At 30.1% G+C, this 23,937-nt stretch overlaps 3 protein-coding genes and 1 pseudogene across 3 annotated transcripts in view; 3 read left to right on the forward strand and 1 right to left on the reverse strand.

Moving 5' to 3' along the window:
• The window catches only part of LOC125817589 (putative ubiquitin-conjugating enzyme E2 38), a 139,122-nt gene that overhangs the window by 57,567 nt on the left and 57,618 nt on the right, over positions 1-23,937 (forward strand). The gene's annotated exons all lie outside the window — the stretch shown is intronic.
• LOC125817597 (early nodulin-like protein 1) lies at positions 5,167-6,598 on the forward strand. Its single transcript, XM_049497144.1, has 2 exons — positions 5,167-5,338; positions 6,213-6,598. Exons 1-2 carry the CDS (start codon positions 5,167-5,169, stop codon positions 6,596-6,598), a joined length of 558 nt encoding a protein of 185 aa, XP_049353101.1.
• LOC125817588 (wax ester synthase/diacylglycerol acyltransferase 4-like) lies at positions 13,914-17,933 on the forward strand. Its single transcript, XM_049497135.1, has 5 exons — positions 13,914-14,189; positions 14,941-15,522; positions 16,407-16,763; positions 17,315-17,452; positions 17,559-17,933. Exons 1-5 carry the CDS (start codon positions 13,995-13,997, stop codon positions 17,715-17,717), a joined length of 1,431 nt encoding a protein of 476 aa, XP_049353092.1. The 5' UTR covers positions 13,914-13,994; the 3' UTR covers positions 17,718-17,933.
• Positions 22,751-23,834, reverse strand: LOC125817594 (uncharacterized; annotated as a pseudogene).

Genomic DNA, 23,937 nt, shown 5'->3' on the forward strand with positions numbered 1-23,937 from the left:
AAAAATACGCCTCCATCTGGGGGTCTGGACAAAGCATCTGCAACCTTGTTCTGCTTCCCCGTCCTATAAATAATGGAAAAATCATACCCAACCAACTTACCTAACCATTTTTGTTGTTTTAGAGTTTGAATCATTTGGTTTGTGAGGTTCTTGAGGGATTGCTGGTCAGTAAAGATAGTGAATTTGCGCCCTAACAAATATTGCCTCCACTTTGCCACTGCTTGTGTGATGACATACATCTCTTTGTGATATGTTGAGGCCTTTTGCATCCTAGGGCATAACTTTTGGCTATAAAAAGCAACTGGATGTTTTCTTTGTGAGAGGATTGCTCCAATTCCCACACCTGAGACATCTGTCTCCAGGTGAAAATCCTCGTCGAAATTAGGCAATGCCAAGACAGGTGTGGAACTAAGACGACATTTTAGCTCCTCAAAAGCCTGTTGTGCTTGGTTTGTCCATTGAAAACCATTATTTTTCAACAAGTCAGAAAGGGGACTAGCAATAGTAGCAAATTGTATGATGAAACGCCGATAGTAGCCCGCGAAGCCTAAAAAACTACGAACCTCTTTAATTGACTTTGGAGTGGCCCATTGTTGGATGGCATCAATCTTAGATGGATCTACCGCAAGTTCGGTTGATGTAATGACGTGGCCAAGATAATCAACCTTACTCTGCCCAAAATGGCATTTGTTACGCTTAGCAACCAACTAGTGATGTATGAGCAATTTTAGCACCAACTCCAAACGTTCCAAATGTAAGGTCCATGTAGAGCTATAAATCAGAATGTCGTCAAAGAACACGAGGACAAACTTACGAAGGTATGGCCTAAAGATGTCATTCATGGTAGCTTGGAAAGTGGACGGAGCATTCAACAATCCAAATGGCATGACTAAGAACTCGTAGTGGCCATCATGAGTTCGAAAGACAGTTTTGGGAATGTCGATTGGACGAACTCGAATATGATGATAGCCTGCTAATAAGTCCAGCTTAGAAAAAAATTGAGCACCATGCAACTCATCAAAGAGTTCATCAATAGAAGGAATTGGAAATCTGTCCCGTACAGTGATGGCGTTCAAGGCCCTGTAATCAACACAAAAACGCCAAGAACCATCTTTCTTTTTAACCTATAAAACAAGCGACGAGAACGGGCTCGTGCTAGACTGAATAACTCTATCCTGTAACATTTCAGAAACCAACTGTTCCATGATTTGTTTCTGAAAGTATGGATAGCGATATAGTTTGACATTAACAGGGCCGACCTGTGGTTGGAGATGTATGGCATGATCAGTGTCTCGAGCAGGTGGAACCTCTTGAGGTTTGTTGAAAACCCCATAATACGATTCCAACAAGACTTCTAAGTTTAGGGGTATAACATCGATAATTGTGGCATCATCGTGCACCATGAATAGACAAAAACATGCCGCCACGGCATCAGTGGTGTGGTAACGACGTAACATTTGTAACTGAGCTGGCTGCAATTCATCAGGAAGATTACCCACCCACTTAACTTGCTTGCCATCCAAATAAAATTCCATCTGACATGTGGAATGGTCAGTAAGCACCAGACCTAAGGTGGCTAGCCATGAAACCCTAAAAATAACATCCGCTTCATGAAAGGCCAAAACGTACAAATCCATCAAGAGGTCTGTCCCTTGAATTGAAATTGGTACATCCTGAACCACACCCTCACACCGGAGACGTTGACCATTACCCACAACCACTGAGAAATTAGTTGTAGGAGAAATTACAAAATTCAAAAAATTTGCCAACCGAGGTTGAATAAAATTATGGGTACTTCCGCCGTCCAGCAATATGACAACAGGTGACCCGCGAACATACCCCTTGAAACGCAGAATAGTTAGGGAGTGACCACCAGACAAAGCATGATAAGATATTGTAAAGTGAGCCTGCATTTCTAAGGCATGTAACTCCTCTGCTAGCATTTCATCAGAGGTGAGTTGCTCTGTTGCAGACAAAAGGGTGTCTAGATCATCTTCAAGAAGGAGTATTCGGGGAAGAGTTTTGCACCTATGATTTGTTGTATATTTCTCATCGCAATAATAACACAACCCCTTTTCTCGACGTTGTTGCATCTCCGTCGGCGAGAGCCGCTTGACTGGAACGCGTGACAAAGCATTGGGGTTATTTCGTGCAGGAACAATTGATCTGGATTGTGGTGTTGGAAGCAAAGGTTGGGTCTTAGCAAGGGCTGGAGTTATGTGCCATCTCTCTAACTGAAGGTGTTGATCATGGGTTTGCATCAACGAGATGGCCTCATCAAGAGATGTGGGCTTATGGACCAATACATTTGTCTTAATATCCTAACGGAGCCCAGATAAAAATAACTTGACCATCAGAGGGTTGGAAATGTCCTCTGTCTCATTAGCTATGGATTCAAACCGTGCCTGGTAATCTGCAACGGTGGAGAACTGTTTGAGCTTGGCAAGGCGACCCTTGGGATTTTCCAACTCTTTCTTGCGAAATCGAAGGACTAACTTAGTAGCAAAATGAGACCAATCAATCAACTGTTTATTTCGAAAGAGCCACCGATACCATTCAAGGGCTTCCTCTTCCAGATAGAAGGAAGCTAAAAATAGTTGATGTTCTTGTAGAATAGAGTAGAAATTGAAATACCTTTCAACCTGAAAAATCCAAACAGCGGGCTAGTCCCCGGAGAATCGACTCAACTCCACCGAAGCCGATTTGTGCCGGAGAGCGATGGGCGCACCACTATGAGGGTTTGCCGTCAGAGCAACATCGGTTGATTTTGAACGAGAGGTTTTCGTGCCGGAACCTTTCAATTGTGAACCAATCGAGGCCACCTGAGAGAGGACCTCCTGCATCAGTTTGTGTTGGTTACCGAAAGCGGAATGGAGCTCCAACAACTCCTTAGCCATGCCTGTTTGAGTGTCTTCGAGTTTCTGGAGTCTAGTATCCACCATTGGAATACAACAATGAAAGCACTAATGGAGTGAACAAAACTCTAAATAACAAGTAATTAGGTGTTTTGATTGAAAATAAGAAGCCAAGAAATTACAAACAAGAGACTACTGCAAAATTATAAGAAAGAAGATGATGACAGGGATACAAAGAGATAGTGGAGAGGAGAGAGTGTTGCGACATATCAATTTTGATGCTCTTACTCCGCCTAGACCTGTCTATTATAATAATAATATTCCTCTAAGAACCTATCAACTATTGACACTTGCGTTTCCTCCAGGTTGCCAAACATATTCTTCAAAAAGCTTATTGGGCTGTCTCACCCTTTTGCTTCTGCGTAGCTGACTTTCGAGCCCAAAATCTTCAACGAGATCACTTGGCCCAACTATTTCATTGTCCAGTATTGGGTTCACAACATGTAGTTTAGTAATTTATCACTATAACATAAAAGTAGATTGTTTGAATTATCATGTAAATTTTGTGCATACTTCATAATGAAAAATAATTATAATTTAAATTACATATTCAAAATGAAAAAAAAAATTAAAAAATTAAATCAAAAAATTGTTAATTCGGGAGGGAAGTAGTATACTTATCAATCATATGTTTTTAGACGTTATATTACTTAGAAAATAATTACAAATATTAGAGACTTAATTAATAATCTTATATAATATAAATAATATTAAAATAACTTTAAATTACATATTTAAAGTGACAATTTCTTTTTTTAAAAATAAAATAGAAAAAATATTAATTTGAGTCGAAGTAGTAACTTGTTAATAATATATTTTTAGATGTTATATTACATTAAAAAATAATTATAAATGATAAAGACTTAATTAGTAATATAATAGAAATAATATTAAAATAATCAAAAAGTAAAATAGAGAGGTGAATAGTAGTTCTCCAATTTGTGGAAACATTATGGTCATTGGTCAACCCTTTTTACCTTGGAAGATTTTTTCAACATTAATCAGCTTAGTAAGCTTTTATCTCTACATAGATTTTTTTAATAGAAAGTTCATTCATTTATTTCCATAAGTTTCATATGAAAATAAAATCCCAAGTGTTGACAATTGGAAAATATTTGACTGCATTTGGTGCAGATTTAAGTTTCAATCCAATTAAATACATTACATTAGTATCTGGTATTTTCTTCGTTGACCTTTACATGCCATATTTTTTTTTTTACAGTCAAACTAGGTAGATTTTGATCATCACTTTAATAAAATATATTTTTATTAAATTATATTAACATGAAAAGAATTATAACTTATAATATTTTGAATATAGTTTTTGAATATCTAACTTTTAAGACTAATATAAATTTTAAATCAAAATTATTAAATTCGATCGAACTCATAACTTTAGCACTCTACTTTCCTCTGCCTCTGCTGGCTGCTAATGCATGCACAAGTTCACAAATAGCTTCTAATATTACCACTAGTAGTAATAAAAAAATGGACAGCTAATGCATTAAAGCTTTTACTATATGAGTAATAATATTTCTACTAATAATAGTTTTCTCGATTTTATTGTTGTGAGTATAATCCGTCTGAGAGAAAAAAAATAACCACAATTATGTATTTATAATTAATACTATTCAGCAGTTGCTTGATTAATAGAATGTTTCAAGATTAAATTTATACTTCAAATAATTTTATATCAATTTAGTATATGATAAATTCATACGTTCAATGAAACAAAATATATAAATTTAATCCTAAATACTCCATCAAACTTCAAGTTATATTATCTCACTTTACAAGTGGGATAAATTATAGTTCAAAGATTATAATCCTAAAATTATTATTCCGAAATAACTTAATCCGCAAGTCAAACAATCCATTTGATAACAAGGAAAATATTTGTCATCAAAATATATTTTAAATCTCAAATATGAAAAGGCCAGGTGTGTGGAAACGTTTTTTTATGGGAAAATAACAAACAATTGATTCATTAATTAAGGTAATTCATGATGAATAAAAATAGCCACAAATTCCCAGCTAAGACTTTCCATATACTTACACATAAATCCAACGGTAATATCATTTACCTTCCTAATAATAATTAATGCAGGTTAATTATTTTTTCCTCTTTTTAAACCCCACATAATTCTCTATTTTCTTCATCTCAACACATTTTGCAATTTTATTAATTTTCTTCTGAATTGAATTTTCTCATTTCTCTCTTTGTTCTTAGTTTGGATCTACATATACACATATGGATTCTCTTTCATTTGTTGGCTTTTTCTTTGTGTTCTTTTTGAGTTTTATATGTTCGTCTCAAGGCTATAAGTTTTATGTTGGTGGTAAAGAAGGTTGGGTTTTAAAGCCGTCTGAATCTTATGATCATTGGGCCAGAAGGAATCGCTTTCAAGTCAATGACACTATAGGTAAACTTTTTCCCTTTTCTTTTTTCATCGTTGAATTTAAAATTTAGATTTGTGAATCTAGAGCAAGATCATATATCACTTCAGCTAATGTATACGTTTTTTCCCCCATATATATGTAAGTGATTCATCAAAATTAACATTATACTTTTTATGTCCTAGAAACATCATAAATTATAAATTCTAGATCACCTATACATAACACTTCGAATTGATATGTGACATTTTTGTGTTATTATTTTTTCAAAAACATTAAATTCTGTATCGAGAGATCGAGTATGGGATAAAATGTATCTCCAATTCTCTCTTATCTATGAGAGTTCAGTTCTACGCCATAAATTTTTTTGTTTTCATGCTAGAGTTCTTAACAATATTTATGTTATGAAGAGTACACAAAAAAAAAAAAAAAAACTTTATTTAATTGGATTTTAAAAAAAATCTTTTAGATTGTTGAGTCACGAAAACAAACAAATATATAAAGCAACGAAATCATCATAATATTTTTTAACCCCTCCCGAAAAAAGAAGAATAACAAACATATTTTTTAAATTTAAATCTTATGCAATGACGATGTAAAAAAATAGCTTACTAGATAATTATCTGTCAAATCTCCCCTGATAGAATAATTTGGTAAAACCTTAATCATATTACCAAAATGTTTACTAAGGTAACTACTGGTCAATTTCTTAATTGTGTTAATTTAGTAGTACACATAATTAGATTACCAAAATGTTTACTAAGGTAACTACTGGTCAATTTCTTAATAGTGTTAATTTGGTCTACACATAATTATATAACCAAATTGCTTACTAAGGTAACTACACTGTATATTTTTTTACGTTATCAGTGTATATAAGTTTCGTTTTTTTGGGTGCAGTATTCAAGTACAAGAAAGGGTCAGATTCAGTTTTGGTGGTCCATGACAATGATGACTATTTAAAATGTAACAAAACAAGCCCAATCCATCATTTAAAAGATGGCCATTCTAGATTGAAATTTACAAGAAATGGCCGATTTTATTTCATCAGTGGAAAAGACGATAACTGTGAGAAAGGCCAGAAGGTTCTAGTAGTTGTCATGTCGCCGAATCACCAAAAATCTCCATCGCCGGCGAGTTCTCCGGTGGTCACCCCGGCTCCTCAACCGGAATCTGCTTCACCAGCTCCGGCGCCGGCGGCATCGGCGGCTGCAGTGGATGTGAGCTCATCAAATGTTCTGTTTGGGGTTTTTATCAGTTTGATTGCGGCAGCTGTTTTTCTGTAATTTGATTAGTTTGCGTTAATTTTGGTTTTATTTAATGTGTTTTGCTACTCTAAGCTCTATAGTTGTTGTGTTATGATAATTACTTTCATTAAGATATAATTCGTAGTTTTATGGTTGATTTTGTTTTTTTTTGCTAAATTTAGATGCATGGTTAAACATGTGTTTTTATTTATTTATGAGATGTTACTTGTTAGTGTCAAAAATGAAATACTTGCTAAATAAACGTGGGCTGAATATGTATGACTTTTAGTGCCAAAAATGAAATACTTGCTAAAGAAACGTGTATGGGAGGGCGCGCTCAATCACATCAGTGGCCAAGACCAAAAATGAATTAGAGATTTTTAATTTTTAATTTTTTTTAAATATTTTTATTCAATATCAGATTTTTCTAATTTTTTAAGATGCAAAGTAATTTGTAAATTTGAAAATATTTTGAAAGGCAAACCATTTGTGTCGGATTTTAAATTTATAAACCAAACCAATAAAACTTTAATTTTTCAACCTCGGATTTTTTTGGATTTTTTAGGTTGTTTCGGGTTTTTTCGATAAAGTATTGATACAAACATATAATTTACTTGTACTTCAAATATTTCTTTAGTCCTACCAAAATACAATTATCTAAGGTGTTTCTTAAAAAAAATAACACAAAATATGATATGATTAATGACACTAAAATATCCAACAAAAATAATAATCATGAAATCGCATAAAACAAATATTGCAAATTAACAAGTCATAATGAAAATGATCATAATTTAAAAGTACTAAATCATGCTAAAATAAGTTTAATAAGTATTAGTTAGATGACTAAATATTAAAGGAAATTAAAATTAGATTATGTATTTTTATTGTCTAAACCAATGTAAAACTAAAGAACAAATATTCAATATTATTATCGTTCTTAGTGTTGAATTGATTTTCTTTTTGCATTAGTATTAATTTGATTTTGATTAAGCTTTATTATAATTACCAACATTTGTGGACTATAATCTTTATTGGACCATTTAGAATTCTAAGTTTCAAACTTGAAATAATATATTAATGAATAAAAACTATAAAAAAAAAAGTACAAGAAATATTTAAAAATTATATCAAAGTAAATATTTTTATGTATAAAATAAAAATTTAAAATTATATATATAATGTCGGGTTGGTTTGGTTTCGGGTTGGTTTTTTTTAGTTAAAACCAAACCAACCCAAATATAGTCGGGTTTTTTTTTTTCAATATCAAACCAAACCAAACCACTAGTCCGACCGGTTTGACTCAATTTGCGATTTGGTTCGATTTTGTACACCCCTATATGCGCCCCCCTACAATTACAAAATTGGCACACATATGCCCCTCACCCAGGGGCGGAGCTAGCATAGAGTTAGGGGTATCCGAACCCCCTTCAACGGAAAATATTACTATTTATACATGGTTAATATTATTTTTTATGTATATATAGTAGATGTCGAACCCCCTTCGATTAGTTTGTGGTTTACTTCTTTAGATTTTGAACCCCCTTATTAAAAATCCTAGCTCCGCCACTGCCCTCACCGTTACAAAAGTTGCTCAGATATGTCCCTACCGTTACAAAAGTGATAAAATTAATTTTCAATTATTTTTTTGATTTTAATAATTAATTTTTTATATATATATTTGACCTTTTTCACACATAAATTATTTTTTTATTTTTTTTTATTATTATTATTTGAGTTTCTTATTTTTATTTCAATTTTTCTTCCATTCTTTAGTGTAAAATAAGAGAAATAAAAAGAAAGATGTGTGAATGAAAAAAAAAAGTAAAACTATTTTTTTTGCTAGTGTAATTAATTTAGTATTTATATCTATAATTTTTTTTAGGATATCTATAGTAAAAATTATAAGAAAATAAGTGAAAAAAATAAATTTGACCATCAAAATAATAAATTCAAATTAGCCATTGAATTAAAAAAGTAAAAAAAAACGTGTGAGAAGGATAAATTATATCCCTACATGGGTATTTTTTCACTTCCATTAGAGGAAAAGGGTATATGTGAGCCATTTGTGTAACAATAAGGTATATATGAGCCACTTTTGTAACGAGGGGTATATCAGTTTTAAATGACAAAAATTTTCTTTTAAAAATAAAACGTATAATAATTTTATCATTATTAAAAAATGAGGTCTCTTAAATTTGGAGGCCTAAGACGAAAGTCTTATTTTAAAGGCATAACTATGTACAATAAGAATTTAAATTGAGGATTTATCAAAATAACCTCAAAATAAGGTATGAACAACTCTACCCTTCTTAAGCAAAGGCGGACCAAAGATTTGAAAGTAGTAAGGATATATACTACTGGTATGTGACTACAAAATTCTTAATGTCTATATTGAGTATTCACCCATAAATATGTAACTGGTCCATAAATGGTAATTACTATATGGTTTAACAAATTTAATTACATCATCTTCCAATTTCAGGCAAACAAAAATTCATGTTATACACTCATAGTATGTACTAATTCCATATCACCAATAATAGTTATTATGCCTCAGATCTATTAATTCAGCGCAAAAAATAAAAATAAAAAGGAAAAAGGATCAAAGAGCTAGCCTAAACTAAAACTAAATCGAATTAAACTCGATATATTTGTAGTAAGATAAGTGTAAAATATATTTTAGTTTTCTGTTGTATATTAGTTGTTTAGTTTCTTCTTTACACATTCTTTATAGTGTGTTTGGATGATTGTTACCTATATTATTGTGTTGTTAGTTTAAATGCATTATTTGTTTTGATTATTACTTAAATTTTACTATATCGTTAAAATATATCGTTTGACAATGACAAAAAGTCTCATTTTATGTAATGATTGATTTGGTGTGATCAACCATTACTTTTTTTACTCATTTTATCTTTACTTATTATATAATAAGTCTATTTTATCTTTTATTCCATCTTTTATAGTTGTCCTATCCCGTATCCTAGCGATACAAAAGTGAATGGATACAAGTGATACAACTGTATCAACATGTACATATCAAATACATCCTATTGTAATTGTTGATATGATTTGTATTTTATTGAATACAACGTATATAAACATGTATTCATCCGCTCTCTAGCATCTCTCATCTCTTATCTATGTATCAGCTTGTTGATCCTGTATTTATCAAATACAACCAATATCAACTTGTATATATCAGATTGTATTTAGTTATATCAACGAAAATATAATTTATATCAACATAATGTATCCTCTCTAGCATCTCCTCTTTCTCTCTCTCTCTCTCTCCGCCTCTCTCTCTCCCAAATCTCACTCGTCTCCCTTCTCTCCCGCCCACGGCCCAATCTCTCTCACTCTCTCCCAAGTCAATGAATATACAGTAGCATACACATTGTATATAAATATATACAAAATACATACAGTAGCATATTTGTATGTATTTTATGATTCCACAATAAACTCTATATTGGGGACAGGGGCGGAGCCAACATATTGTTAGGGGGGTCCATCTGAACCCTCTTTGGCGGAAAATATTACTATTTATACATGGTTAAAATTATTTTTGTGTATATATAGTCGATGTCGAACCCCCTTCAGCTAGTTCGTGTGTGTCTTCTTTAGATTTTGAACCTCTTATTGAAAATCCCGGCTCCACCACTGATGGTAGAAAGTAGATTTTGACTTATTTTGTAACAATATATTAAGGACTATCTTAAAGAGTAGATGGATGTCGATATGAGTGTTAATTGTAAGGTTGAATTATAAATTAAAGTGATTGCGTAACGAAATTAAGAAGTTGATTTATTACATTTAGTGGTGCACGTTTCCACTTTTAAACACCCTTTTACTCACTCCATTTTATTTTATTTTTGCCCTAGTGAAAAAAAGTTAGTGTTTCATTTTATTTATGAGCAACTTTCACATATAACAAATATAAAAATCATATTTGAATGCTATAGCTATAGTTTGCATAATTGCGCTTCATAACAAACTTTATGTTTGTTATGGCTATTAATATGTATATTTATACACATACAAAAGAAGCAATTGTATAATCTGTTTCGGTATACATATACAAAAGAATCAATTGTATAATCTGTGTTTGTATAAAGTGAGAAAGAGAGAACGACAAAATAAAACTGGGCAGGGGAAGACCTGTATTTGTATACTCATAAGTGTATAGGACGAAAATATATGTATTTGTATATACAATTTTCTCTCGCTTTATACAAACACAAACGCAATTTATATATTTGTGTTTGTATAAAGTGAGAGTGGCGAGTGAGATCTGGGAGAGTGACGAGCGAGATCTGGGAGATGGGAGAGAGGGGAACGAAAAGATATGTATATATACAATTTTCTCTCGCTTTATACAAAGACAAACGCATTTTAGACATTTGTGATTGTATAAAGTGAGAGAGGCGAGGAGAGATTGCCCAGCGAGAAACGAGAGTGGCGAGCGAGAAATTCAGGGAGAGAGGCGAAATGGCAATAGTTTGCTACGGGTTACAATTAAATCAAACTGTGGTTATAGCATTTAATTTGAATTAATTAATAGTTTGCTATTTTATACAATTTTTCCTTTATTTATTCATTTCAACAAATCAAAAGACTTTTATTACTTTTTTTTGTATTAACATAGTATTAAATAACTATATAAAATAATAGCTTTCTTAAAGAGTGTGTCAGGTCGATAAGGATCAAGTGATATGAAGTGGAGGAGTAAGTTCTAGTTAATCTTTTAGAACATGTTTGGAGATCCATTTTATTATTAATGTGAGTGTAGTTGAATGTAATTAGATATAGTTTCAAATGTTTGTTTGGCTAAATAATCATTTGATTAACATGAAATTATATTATATATATATATATATATATATATATATAGTTGAAGAGGAGAAATTACCTTCTTCAATTCTCAAGGCAAATACGAAAATTGTAGGTAAATTCCTATGAGGATTTCTTATTTGATATTGCGACCGTACTTGGAGTCGCAATACTTGCCTTATAATCAATATTAGGGACACAAGTCTTGATGATTTTCCAGAATCTTTTTGACAATTGTAATTGAAATCCTGAAAATCATTTATAACTTATTACATAATAATTTCAATAATATGTTTTTAATCCAAAATTACTTCAAATTATCTCAAATCAACTCCAAATTTAATATTCTAACCTTAATTTTTCCATTATAATTAGTTCTCAAGCTTTCATTTTCATGGGGCATTATAAAGGTTGTACCACAAGTATAGCCATAGGAAATATGGGAATAATTAGTAACCACGTATATTAAATAATAATTGTGGAGACACTTTGGTAATCAATCAAAATCACCCACCTAACTTGGTGTTAATTAATTAGTTTCATACTATTACTCAATTATCTTGTAAAATTGTACCCCAGATTTCAAGAATTTATGCATCCCAAATTAAATAGGATTATGAAAAAGTCATACTTGCCCAATATTTCAGCTATATTTAGACCACGAGAGTAGTCTAGTGTCTTTATTGCATTTAATTACTTTGGGAAGATGAAGTGTCTCAATTGAAAATGTTAGAGTTTAGTTGAACACGTAAATATTATATATGCTCATTTTATTGGGTAAAATTTATATGTATATTTAATGTGTTTTAACTCCACCAATGAATATAAGACTTGTTATATACTACCATAACTTTATATTTAATTATAATTAAGTGATGTATATTTTTATTTGGAAAAATTGTATGAAATAACAAACTATTAGTTCAAATTAAATGCTATAGCCATAGTTTATTTTAATTGTAATTTGCAGCAAACATCCCCTTTTTTGCCATCTGATTCGATATACAATTAGCCATTTTGGGTATACAATTAGCCATTTTATACATTTCGGTATAAAATGTATAAAATGTGTTTGTGTTTGTATAAAGCGAGAGAAAAGTGTATATACAAATACAAATACATATATTTTTGTCCTATACACTTATAATTATACAAATACAGATCTTATTATACAAATTACAATGTATAAATGAATTTATACAAAACAAAATAATTTTATAAAATTGGATGTTTGTAGCGAATTATACAAATCTGTTGCTCCATAGCAAACATAAAATTTGTTAGTATTATTGAAACAACACCATTGTTTGCCATATTTGATCTGCAAATCTACTCATTTTCTTGATATTATAGAATTATAAGTTTGAAAAGAAAAAAAATGAAAAAAGAAAAAAAGATGGGTTAGCCCGCCCCAGCCCTCGGCCCTTCTAGGATTGGGTTAGGTTGAGCGTTTGCAGGCCCTTTCAACTGAAGGGCCATCCCGCCCTAGCCCTTCAAATTCCTTGGCCCGCGAGGCTTGGGCCGGCCCTTTTTGACAGCTCTAATCAAAATGATTGGTTGTATATCAATATTCAGACACGAGGCAAAGGTAGAAGACATATACGAATTCGGTCTAACGAACCTAATTATTAACATCAGCATTCGTTGTGTTAAAATTCAACGAACACATAAATGATATTATATCAGCTCACCTTGCGGCAAACCATCTTTTTGTCATTATTTTTAGTGTCAAATAGATCAGCGCACGAAGTAATTATATACAAATGATTGGCAATATTTGAATGAAATTAAAAGTGTACTTACAAAGTTATTAGTTGTGTGTGGATATATTAATTCCGTTTAAACATGAACTTTCACTTGAAAAATATAGTTTTAGGGGCTGTTTAGTTGGAGGGATTCAGTTATGTATCACAGTATAAAATTTGGTATTAAATATGTCATCTATTTGGTTAAGAATATTACTTATAAACTAATATCATGGTAAATATTAATTATTATATCACAATCATGAAGCTATCTATCTCGTTTACAAAGGGGATGATGATATAACTAATAATAATTAAACTTATATATGTCAATTATATAATTTTCTCATCATATATGTATATATATGATATGTATATTATAGTTAACTACATATAACTTGTACATTATCGACTATTTTGCAAATTAGACCATCCAAAGATATTAGGTTGTAATTATTTCTAAGAAAATAAGTAGAACCCCAAGTTTCTTTGTAGTTTTCTATCACTTTGTTTTGTTGTGGGTGAGAGAAATCGTGATTATGTGTTCGAAAAGAAAACAATCATCTATAGTACAGATCACTATTTGTCTACTTATTGCATTAGTCATGTCTATTTGAGGGGACAATATGAATAACACTTAAAATATTTATTTATGTTTAATTTGTCCAATCCAAGCAAATAAATATCTCCATCACATATTAAATTTTAAGCAAATCAAGAAAGACTTTTCCAACAAGCATTATTAATTATTTTCTTGATTAGCCTTTGCTTATATATATACACACACTTTACATGCCAAATGCTAATTAAACAAAGTGTTATAGAGTAGTTCTCTTATTGTATCAATCAAGAAAATGGATATAGCATTGGAAGAAGAAATATTTGAGCCAGCAAGTCCAAGCGCACAATATTTGAATAGCTCCAATTTATCACTTTCAGTAATTGCTGTTTTGGAATCAAAAAATCCAATTGAATATGAAGATTCACTTCCCATAAATTTACTCAAAGATGTATTTGTACCTATAAATCCAAGATTTTCCTCGATTATGGTGAGCTCTCTCTCTTGCCTTTTTATATATTTAAAGTCGTTTTCTTGCTTCTGTGTCAGCTCATGATCTAAATGAGTCGCATATATCCTCTCCCGCCCCATTTTGATTTCTATGATTTATATTATATTTGCTATAGATAATAAAAACCATTTTTTAGATGACCCATATGTAAAGAATGATTTAAAGGGCGAAAACTCTCTTCTCAAAGACACAATCCGTCAAAAAACATTATAATAAAAAATTATATATTATATATAAATTATTTAATTCACTTGACATGAATTTTTTTTTGAATGACATAGATGGATTTAAAGTTTGCTTTAGATATTGAGAGAACTAAAATTTTAAATATTTATTACAATTGAAAATTTGAATAATAGTGTAATACTCAAATTAATATTAGATTCTTAGCTTCCTATAATTTCATAGTAACTAATTATTCTAGAATAACTTATGTAACAATAACAAATGCAACATCCAATAGAAGTGAAGGGTATTTTTCTCGATTGAAAATTATATTGTATAAATAAAACAAATATAGATGATTTTTCTTGCTTAATATAGATAAGTTATTTAAATTTCGAGAACATTCTAGTATAGGTAGTAAGAAAATAAAAGTTTTTTGAATCTTCTAACCAAAAATTAAATTCTTGGTCCGACACTTGTATTAGTATAGTGTGGCATTTTTGTATCCATTTAATCTTTTCATTTTTGACTCTATTGATCATATATTTTTATTTTCTCAAAATAGGTCACGGGCAAAAAAGGAACAAAAAAATGGAAGCGAGTAGAAGTGAACTATCAGGACCATATTAAAACCCCAATATTTCCAACTCAAAAACCAATCGAGTTCTATGATGAATGCTTCTCCACTTATATATCAAACTTAGCAACGGAAAAATTCCCGCAAACTCGACCACTATGGGAAATTCACGTATTCAAATATCCAACGAGCGATGCGGCGGGAAATATAATTTTCAAACTTCATCATTCACTAGGAGATGGTTATTCATTAATGGGTGCACTTCTTTCATGTTTACAACGAGTCGATAATCCTTCACTTCCACTAACATTTCCTTCCCGCCAAAAATCGAATTTCAATAATAAAAACAAAGGGTATATTAGTAATTTTAAAATCGTACCTCGATTTTTCAAAGGGATTGTCAATACATTGTATGATTTTGGATGGAGTACATTGAAGAGCACTTTGATTGAAGATGATCGGACGGCGATTCATTCCGGTGATGACGGAGTTGAGTTCCGATCGCCTGTTTTGGTTACCAACACATTTTTGCTCGATAGCCTCAAGCAAATTAAGACCAATTTGAACGTGGTAAGTATTCATTTCATCCTTATATATAAATATTTATTAAAAAGAAGAGATTATAATTCATGTTTTCATTTTTGCTAGAGTTTAACTTTTATATCATTGATATTAATATATATGGAATTTTTACGCTTATAAGATCATCTTAAAGATAATTATATATTCGTGAAAAATGAAATTAGTAACCTGCAAAGTAAAATATAAAATCTCTTTGTCAATCAAGTTAATATTTTTTCCCTCTATAGGTTCAGTCAAATTCAATAATTTTAATCCAAATTTTAATAACTTAAAAAAATTAGAAATTTAATTCAGAAATTTTAAATTTTTGACATATACGATGATAAAGTGAGTTTGAATTATTGATTTGGTATGTACAGATCTTCAAATGAACTGCAAACATGTGTTTGTACTTTCTAGAATAAAATAAATATATCACATTAATTGTCTAACCGATAGATGTTTTTTTTGTCAATGATCTATCTTATAAGTAGGTACATGATAGTGAAATGAAAATAATATACTTTAATTTGTTGTATTTATGTTACTTATTATATTTATTTAGGTTATCAACCAATGTTACTCCATTAAGTAAGATTATTTCTAATTACCTTAAGTGACAAAATAATTTGTTTCGATTGTTACTTAAATTTTACTGTATCGTTAATCTATCGTTATGTAACTATGAAAAGTCTGATTTTATGTAACGACTGATTTAGTGTGATTGTTGCATCATATTTTATCATTTACTTTGCCTTCTTATAGTAGACGTAGCAGCTCTATCTCATACCCTAGGGTTTATCCTTTCAATTTGTTGATGTACTGTGACATTATGTAATGACAGAAAATGATACAGTTTCTAACGATTTCTTCCACCCACCCCTTTTTTTCAGACAATAAATGATGTGATAACAGGGATAGTGATATATGGAACAAGATTATACATGGAAGAAGTAAATAAAGAAACATGCAATGGAAAATGCAGTGCATTGGTTTTATTCAACACAAGGGCACTTGGTGGAAGTTATAAATCAGTTAGTGACATGATAAGGCCTAATTCTGATATGCCATGGGGAAATCATTTCACTTTTTTGCCTATCTCATTACCAAAATTAACTAATAATAAAAGTAATAATCCTCTTTATTTTGTTCAAAAAGCTCATAGAATTATAGACAGGAAAAGGAATTCTGCATCTGTTTGGCTTACTAGTAAATTGCTTGATTTATTGAGGAAGCTAAGAGGTCCTGAGGTATGTGTGTCCTTTCTTTTATACTTCTTCTGTCTCACTTTATGTGACGTAGTTTGAATTAAAAATAATAATTCAAAAATGAAGACTTTCAGAAACTTGTAGCATTAACTATGTCATAACATGATTTGTATGACCACGTAGGCGTTCAGACATGTATTGGGTGATATTCGAAAAAATAATAATATGTGTGAACTGTGAAGTCAAAGTTGAAAAATAATAACTGAAAGTTGAAGTTTTGTTTAGACGTGTATTTTATTTGAAAAAATGTTGAAGTTTTGTTGAGTAAAAAAAAATTGTACCTCATAATCAAAAACTAATAAAAATCAGTCTAATGTGTATCCAAACATTGTGTTGAAAATATTTTTTTTTTAAAAAAGTGACAACATATTCATGCATAGTACTAACATGTTATAACATTTGTATGGCTATAATATTTTTTTTATTAAGTGTAAATGGGAAGTATAATAATTATGCCCAAATTTAGGTATATCATTCATTTTCAGACGAGTTAATTCAATAGAAAAGTATGTCATATAAATTGAAAATTTCAGGCGACAGCTCGATTCATTCATGGGACATTGAAGAACACAAGCATGGCATTAACAAATATGATAGGGCCAGTGGAAGAGATGGCTTTGGCTAATCATCCTGTTAAAGGATTATATTTTGTTGTCACTGGTGCTCCACAGGTGTGCGCGCGATATACACATTATACATAATTTATACATTTATTGACTATTTTGTAAACTAGATTGTCGAAAATTAAACAGTTGTATTTGTATGTTTATTTTGCAGAGTTGCTCAGTGACAATAGTGAGTTATGTGGATAAGCTAAGAATTGCAATAGTTGTGGAGAAAGATTTTATTGATCCAAATAAGTTGAAATCTTGTATTGAGTATGCATATGAATCCATTTTCAAGGCTGCAATCAACTCTTCTAAAGTGGAAAAGTAGGACCAAATTCACAAAAATATGGTCTATCGAAAATAAACTCTGTGTACATTTTACCTTTCCAAGATCCTACATTACAGGATTACAGTGAGTATGTTGTTGTTGTGTATTCACAAAAATGTATACATTTATCAAATTGTTAACAGGGTAATTGGGCCTAACTATTGGGCTCCTACAAATAAGATACTTAACAAGCAGTTCAATTTCTTGAAAACACAATTCAGTTTTTCGATTTGATTGAACTCAAAAGTTTTTGTCTAAATAACATGTGGTGTTAATAAAAAGTTTATTTAATATGCATAACTATTAAATATAGAATCTACTTATTGACACTTGAAATCATCAATATTCTAAAATTCATAGTCATAAGTTGAAATTCTAACTCTGATTATGAGTAAATAGAAATAGAATGTTAAAAATTATGAATTTTGTAATTTAGACAAGAAAGAGCCTTTTCTCCCACGTCTTCCGTTATTAGGGCCTCGTTTGGACATGATTTGAAATCAGATTGACTTGAAGTTGAAGTTTTATTTGAATATGTAAGTTGGATTTCTTAAGATGTATTTTTTTCATAAACAGAAAACTTGTGAAAACTATCAAAATTTTCTGAACTCTTATACAATCTTACCAAATGAGTAATTATAGTACATAAATAAGATATCAAAATATCCTAAAATGTCGCATTAATAAATCCTATATCTATGTTTTTTTTTTTATATATATAAAGTAAATTCTTGGGATTACTAACTTTAAAATACACATAATTTTATATAGATGAACTCATAAATTTTCACTTTTTTCCAATTTAAGTTTCCACGTGTCGTGTAATTATAGGTGCTGACATCGGAGACTTGAGGCCAGGTCAGCCTAGCCAATGATCTCTTCCTCTGATTTTTTTTTCTGGATATACTCCAATCCTCATGTTTAATTTGCACAGTTATTCCAATTTTTTTTTAAAATGTCCACGTTAGTTGTCATGTTTTTTCATTTTTATTTTTCCTTTTCCTGCACTTGAACTGACGTTTATTCGAAAACAGTTTCTCTAACTCCACAAGCTAGATAAGAATAAAGTTTGCATACACTCTAAATTTCGTAGACTCTCACTTATATAAAATTTCACTGAATATATTGCCATTATATTCCGATTAAAAAATAAATGCATAGTTTTCGTAGTTCTTGTCACAGCAGCTAAATTGTATTGGCTGTTATAGAAAAATCAATATTTCTTTTTTGTTGATGTTAACAATTTTTTACAATGACATGCAGCATCCTTCATTATTGTAACTTTTTGTATTGTCATTTTCCAAATTACGTTTTATTAATTAATGTATAGACATGGATAAACATCAATTAATAACCTACCACTTCTTTATTAATTGGTAATATCTTATTAAAATTTTATCACTTTTTGATCACTTTTACATCGTTCTATAAGCTTTATCGAACAAGCTTTTAATATTTTATTTTTCTTTTTTCAACTTTTCACCTGTTTTGTATGATGACTTTCGAAGATTAATAGATAAATGACATTTCTCTGTTATCCTTATTGACGTTTGATAATGTGTCTTCATCTTTTTTATCAAGATAATTTTTTTTTAATAAAATCAGTTTTACATATTTAAACTTTGTAATAGTGATGGAGTTCAACATCTATTATATAATTATTATTTTTTATGGTGGATGAGGTATGTCATGTAATAGTTGTATGAGAAAATTTTTTAATAGAAAAATGTACATTTTGTAGGATCCATGTCTTTTCAACCTCTCGCTTTCTCTTCTCACTCCTCCACCCCACCTTCTATTTACCCCTCTCTTTAATATGAAGTACTTGATACTATTATTTTTTAATTTTAATATATGTCACTACATAAATTTAAAATAATACAATAACAAGATCAAAGAAAAAACATAGTACTATATTAAAATTAGCATTTCACTATTTCTTAAAATTAATATTTATTGTCCTTACCTTTTTTTATAGTTCATAATACTCATTTGTCAAAAATCAAATAGAGATACATGTATTGATACTAATTTAAATTTGAAGTCAAATAATTATGTACTTAAAAAAGTTAAACTAAGATGCGTGCACTTAACCTCATAAAAAATTAATTGTTTCAGTTTTAGGATAAACATAAATAGTTATTTAAATTACATTAATCAATTCTTTTTTTTTTCATTGTACTCTCTCCATCATTTTATTCGATTATTTTTTTCTCAAAATTCAAGCTATAAAATATTTTTTTTTCATATGCTAACATGATAAAAATTGCAACTTGTAGTATTTTTGGTTGAATTGCAACTTAGTGGGAAGGATTATTTATGAACAAACATTATAAGTTGTATTCTTATGTTAATATAAAAAATAAAATATATTTTAAAATATTAATTAAATTTCACATTGCTTGATTTCAAGAATAAAAAGATATCATATAAATTGACGGAAGAGTATGTATATATTTAAGTGTTTATGAAAAAAATTCGATTTTGGGTTACATTAAGATAGTACAAAAACTTGTGTAATTATTTGTCAAAATTATTAATTCTCTTTCCATTATATTTTCTTGTGAATATTTGATGAATTTAAGTATATATGAAATTATTGAAAGAGAAAAAAATAATTTATACCCCTTTCGTTTTTCGTATTAGTTATTTATTTTTTCTTTTACGGATTCCTTATGAAATTATAAATAAAAACGGTACTTTATTAATTTACTCCTTAAGAATTGTTTTTGCAATTTTACAAATTTTGTTTATATTTTTAAGAACAATTTATTATTAGTGTAATGAAAATAAAAATAAAAATTTAATTTAATTTGTTAATTGATAAATAATTTTTAATAATTATTTTTAGTAATGTAAATAATCAATACATGAAAGAAAAATAATATCAAATGTTAAAAGTACGATGAATTAGACTAAATTTCACATTTTTTATAAATATTTTTTTATTTTTATTTTTAAAAAAGAAGAGATGTTGAAAAATTGAAGATTTCAATCAAAGAGAAAAAGTTAAAAAGGAAGAGAGAAATGGATTTGGCCCATTTTTCTGAAAATGGGATCCAATAATCCACTTGACAAATTCTAAGAAGAGCCCCATACAATTTGTGTTCGCCAAAAGAGAATTCAGATGAACCCCTAGTCCCAAATTGGCTCTGCCCTTGTTCGTGAGCGATCTGGTATCCTCTATTCTTGTTTGAAGTATTACTAATACGGTAATACCCTTCAAACAATGAAGTGACATAGAAATAGTACTCCACTCGTTCTATTTTAACTGTATTTAGCTATGGTCACATTTATTAAGAAAATTATAAATATAAGATATAGTTTATTAAGTTATTCTTATTTAATAAATGTAGACTGATTTTTTCTCTTAAAACTTGTACATAGTACATCTTTAATATTAAGGGCATAATTAAAAATAGTTATCAATTTTAATCTTAAATTTTTTAAGTGACAATTATTTGAGACAGTTTTTCTGAGCTAAAACGATATTTGAAATGAAAAAACTAAGGAAATAATAACTTATTTGGAAGTAATCCCACAAAGTGGAGATATTAGAGTCAAGAAAACAACAACGTAAAAGAAGTTTGAATACAAATTAAAATGAACCTTACGAATTTGAAATGCTAAATAATTTTTCGAATCAAAGATCATAAAAATGAACAAATTTGTGAGTTTTTTTTTTTTTTTTCAGTCTTTAATTAACAGTGTGTCATTAAACTATACATAAAATAAAATTGGTTTTTTTGGATGACACGATGGTTTCCATAAAATAAGGTTAAATTTTCCAAATCACAGTAGAAAACGTTGAATCACCTTGGTTTTTTCGTATATTAATTTTTTTTTATTTTTGGGATAAAAGTTCTGACTCCGCTATTAATTAGAGTCATCAATATGGGCTAGGCCCGTAGGGCCGGCCTGGCCTAACCCGTGATTTGATAAGGCTGGACTACGATTTTTGGATCCCATTTAAGAAAAGAGTTTTTAGCCCGGCTTGAATAAGCATGCCGATTTGTGGGGCTTGAGAAATATGAATAGGGCCGTCCCATGGGCTAAATAAAAATAAAATAGAGTATTAAAAATAACAAGAGTCTAAACTCAAAATCTGTTAAAAGTTTGAAATATTACAATTTAAATATACCTTATGTTATAAAATATGTACTACATAAAATAAAAAATTTCTAAATTTTTTGGGAAATCGCTACATAGGCCGTAACCTATGGAATATTGTCATAGTTTTTGTGTTTTATTATGATAATTGAAAAACAATTAGGTTAATATTTCTATTTAGTTATTTATGCTTTTACTTGAAATCAAACTTAATAAATATTATAAAGATAATATTATTTGTGGATTTGATTAACAAGTAGTAACATTAACACCATGTAATATTGTCTTGTCGATATTTATGATAATATTTTCAAATTATAATTTAATTTTTTAAAAAAAAAGAGGGCTAGCCTGGCAAATCCCGTAACCCACGTACTTGTGGGCTAGGCCGACCATTTTTTGGCCCATACTAAAAATGGACTAGTTCGGCCTGACCCGTAAAATTTCAAAGTATGTATGGATTAGTCCGAATGGGATGGGTCAGCCCATATTGACAACTTACTATTAATTAACAAGTCAAATCAATTTGAATAACCTAACCCTTGTTATCACTTTTACATCTTTTAATTATTGCTTAATCATATAAGTCCTTCAACTTTTCTCCTGTTTGATATGATGGCTTGACGATCAATTAACAAATTTCCATTTAATGCTTGATCAAATGGCTTGAATTTTACGATTCGAGTTCAAAATTCTACAATAATTTATTTAATTTATTGAAACTGAAAATTATTGTTTATACTTCTCAGTAAAATTCTTACAAAATTAAATTCAAATAAACCATAACTTACAAGGATACAATAGGAATATTCTATAGTAATATATATCTATATATCTCACTAGTTTACGAGCAAAATTAATAATTTCGGATTCCAAGGGTAAAATAGGAATATTCTAATACTTAGTACTATATAGGTAAAAGAAATTTGACTCTGGTGATCAAATAACTTTGATCGCCGGGGTCAAGCTATCAAGCAAATTAAAAGTCAGCATTGAACCACTTGGCCTTGGCAACCGCCGGAAATTATTCACCGGAAAAATTGTCTCCGACTTAATTTCCGGCGAGCCGAGATATTTAGCTTGCATGTACTTATGCTTCCTCCATGGAGCCAAATGCTTTTTTTTTTTCCTCCATGCATTTTTTAGAAGCACAACATAATATTTTTATTAAATTTCGAAGCCTTTCGATTTTTCCGATGTATACTTCCGGCAACTGTTCAACTAGACAATTATACCCTTCGTTAGCTCGTGCCATTTCGAATTCTCCTCGAAAATTTAATTCTATAATCACCTTCATTTCACCTTTTTTTGAACTTGCGTTTGCCACCACTTCCATGTATGTGTATTCACCTATACACGAAACACGATAAACATAAACAAAATTAGCATGCTTTTTGTCATACAAATTAATAAAGGACTGAATCTTAGTGGATCGTGACAGCAAGGTCATTCTGTCACTTACAACATACCTGAAGGTATTTCGGGTGTGCTTTTCCACTTTGACTTGCAAATGAAGCAATTATAACCTTCGTTTGTAAGTCGATCGGAGATTTCTCTTTGCATACATTTCCGGCAACCATCGGATACCATTTTCCGGCAGCTACAATTGAAACTTGAGAATTTCAATTCTTTTAAAGCCTCTTTTGTTGATTTTCTAACTTTTGACTCAAAAGAAGTTGTCCTACACAATGTTGTCTAAAAACAAAATATTTGGTAAGCAACAAGTACCAAATTAAATAGTAATTCAAAAAACAAAAATCGTAATTAATTTAATTTACCTTAAGAAGCTCTTCTTGTGATGCCCAAAACGCTTTGTTTTCTTCACTATCGTTAACATTTGCATCCTCCTCCTCCTCTTCATCCATTAATATCTCTCCGCTACTATAACTAATATTCGATTCTAACGAATTTTCACATGATTGAAACTCGATCCCTTCGTCTATGAACCCAAAAGTCAACTCATAAAGGCCTTCGGGTTCATCTGAATTCTTTGCGGCCATCTTAACTATACTAATACTTTTAATTTTTTTTTGCCCTATGATATTTTTTTTTGTGGCAAGAAGTTGTGTTCTTATAAAGCTCAACATTGGGACCCATTGGGACCCACGTG

This window comes from Solanum verrucosum, unplaced genomic scaffold (genome assembly GCF_900185275.1).
Source record: "Solanum verrucosum unplaced genomic scaffold, falcon-dt-bn FXZP01000280.1, whole genome shotgun sequence".
Classification (NCBI taxonomy): Eukaryota; Viridiplantae; Streptophyta; class Magnoliopsida; order Solanales; family Solanaceae; genus Solanum; species Solanum verrucosum.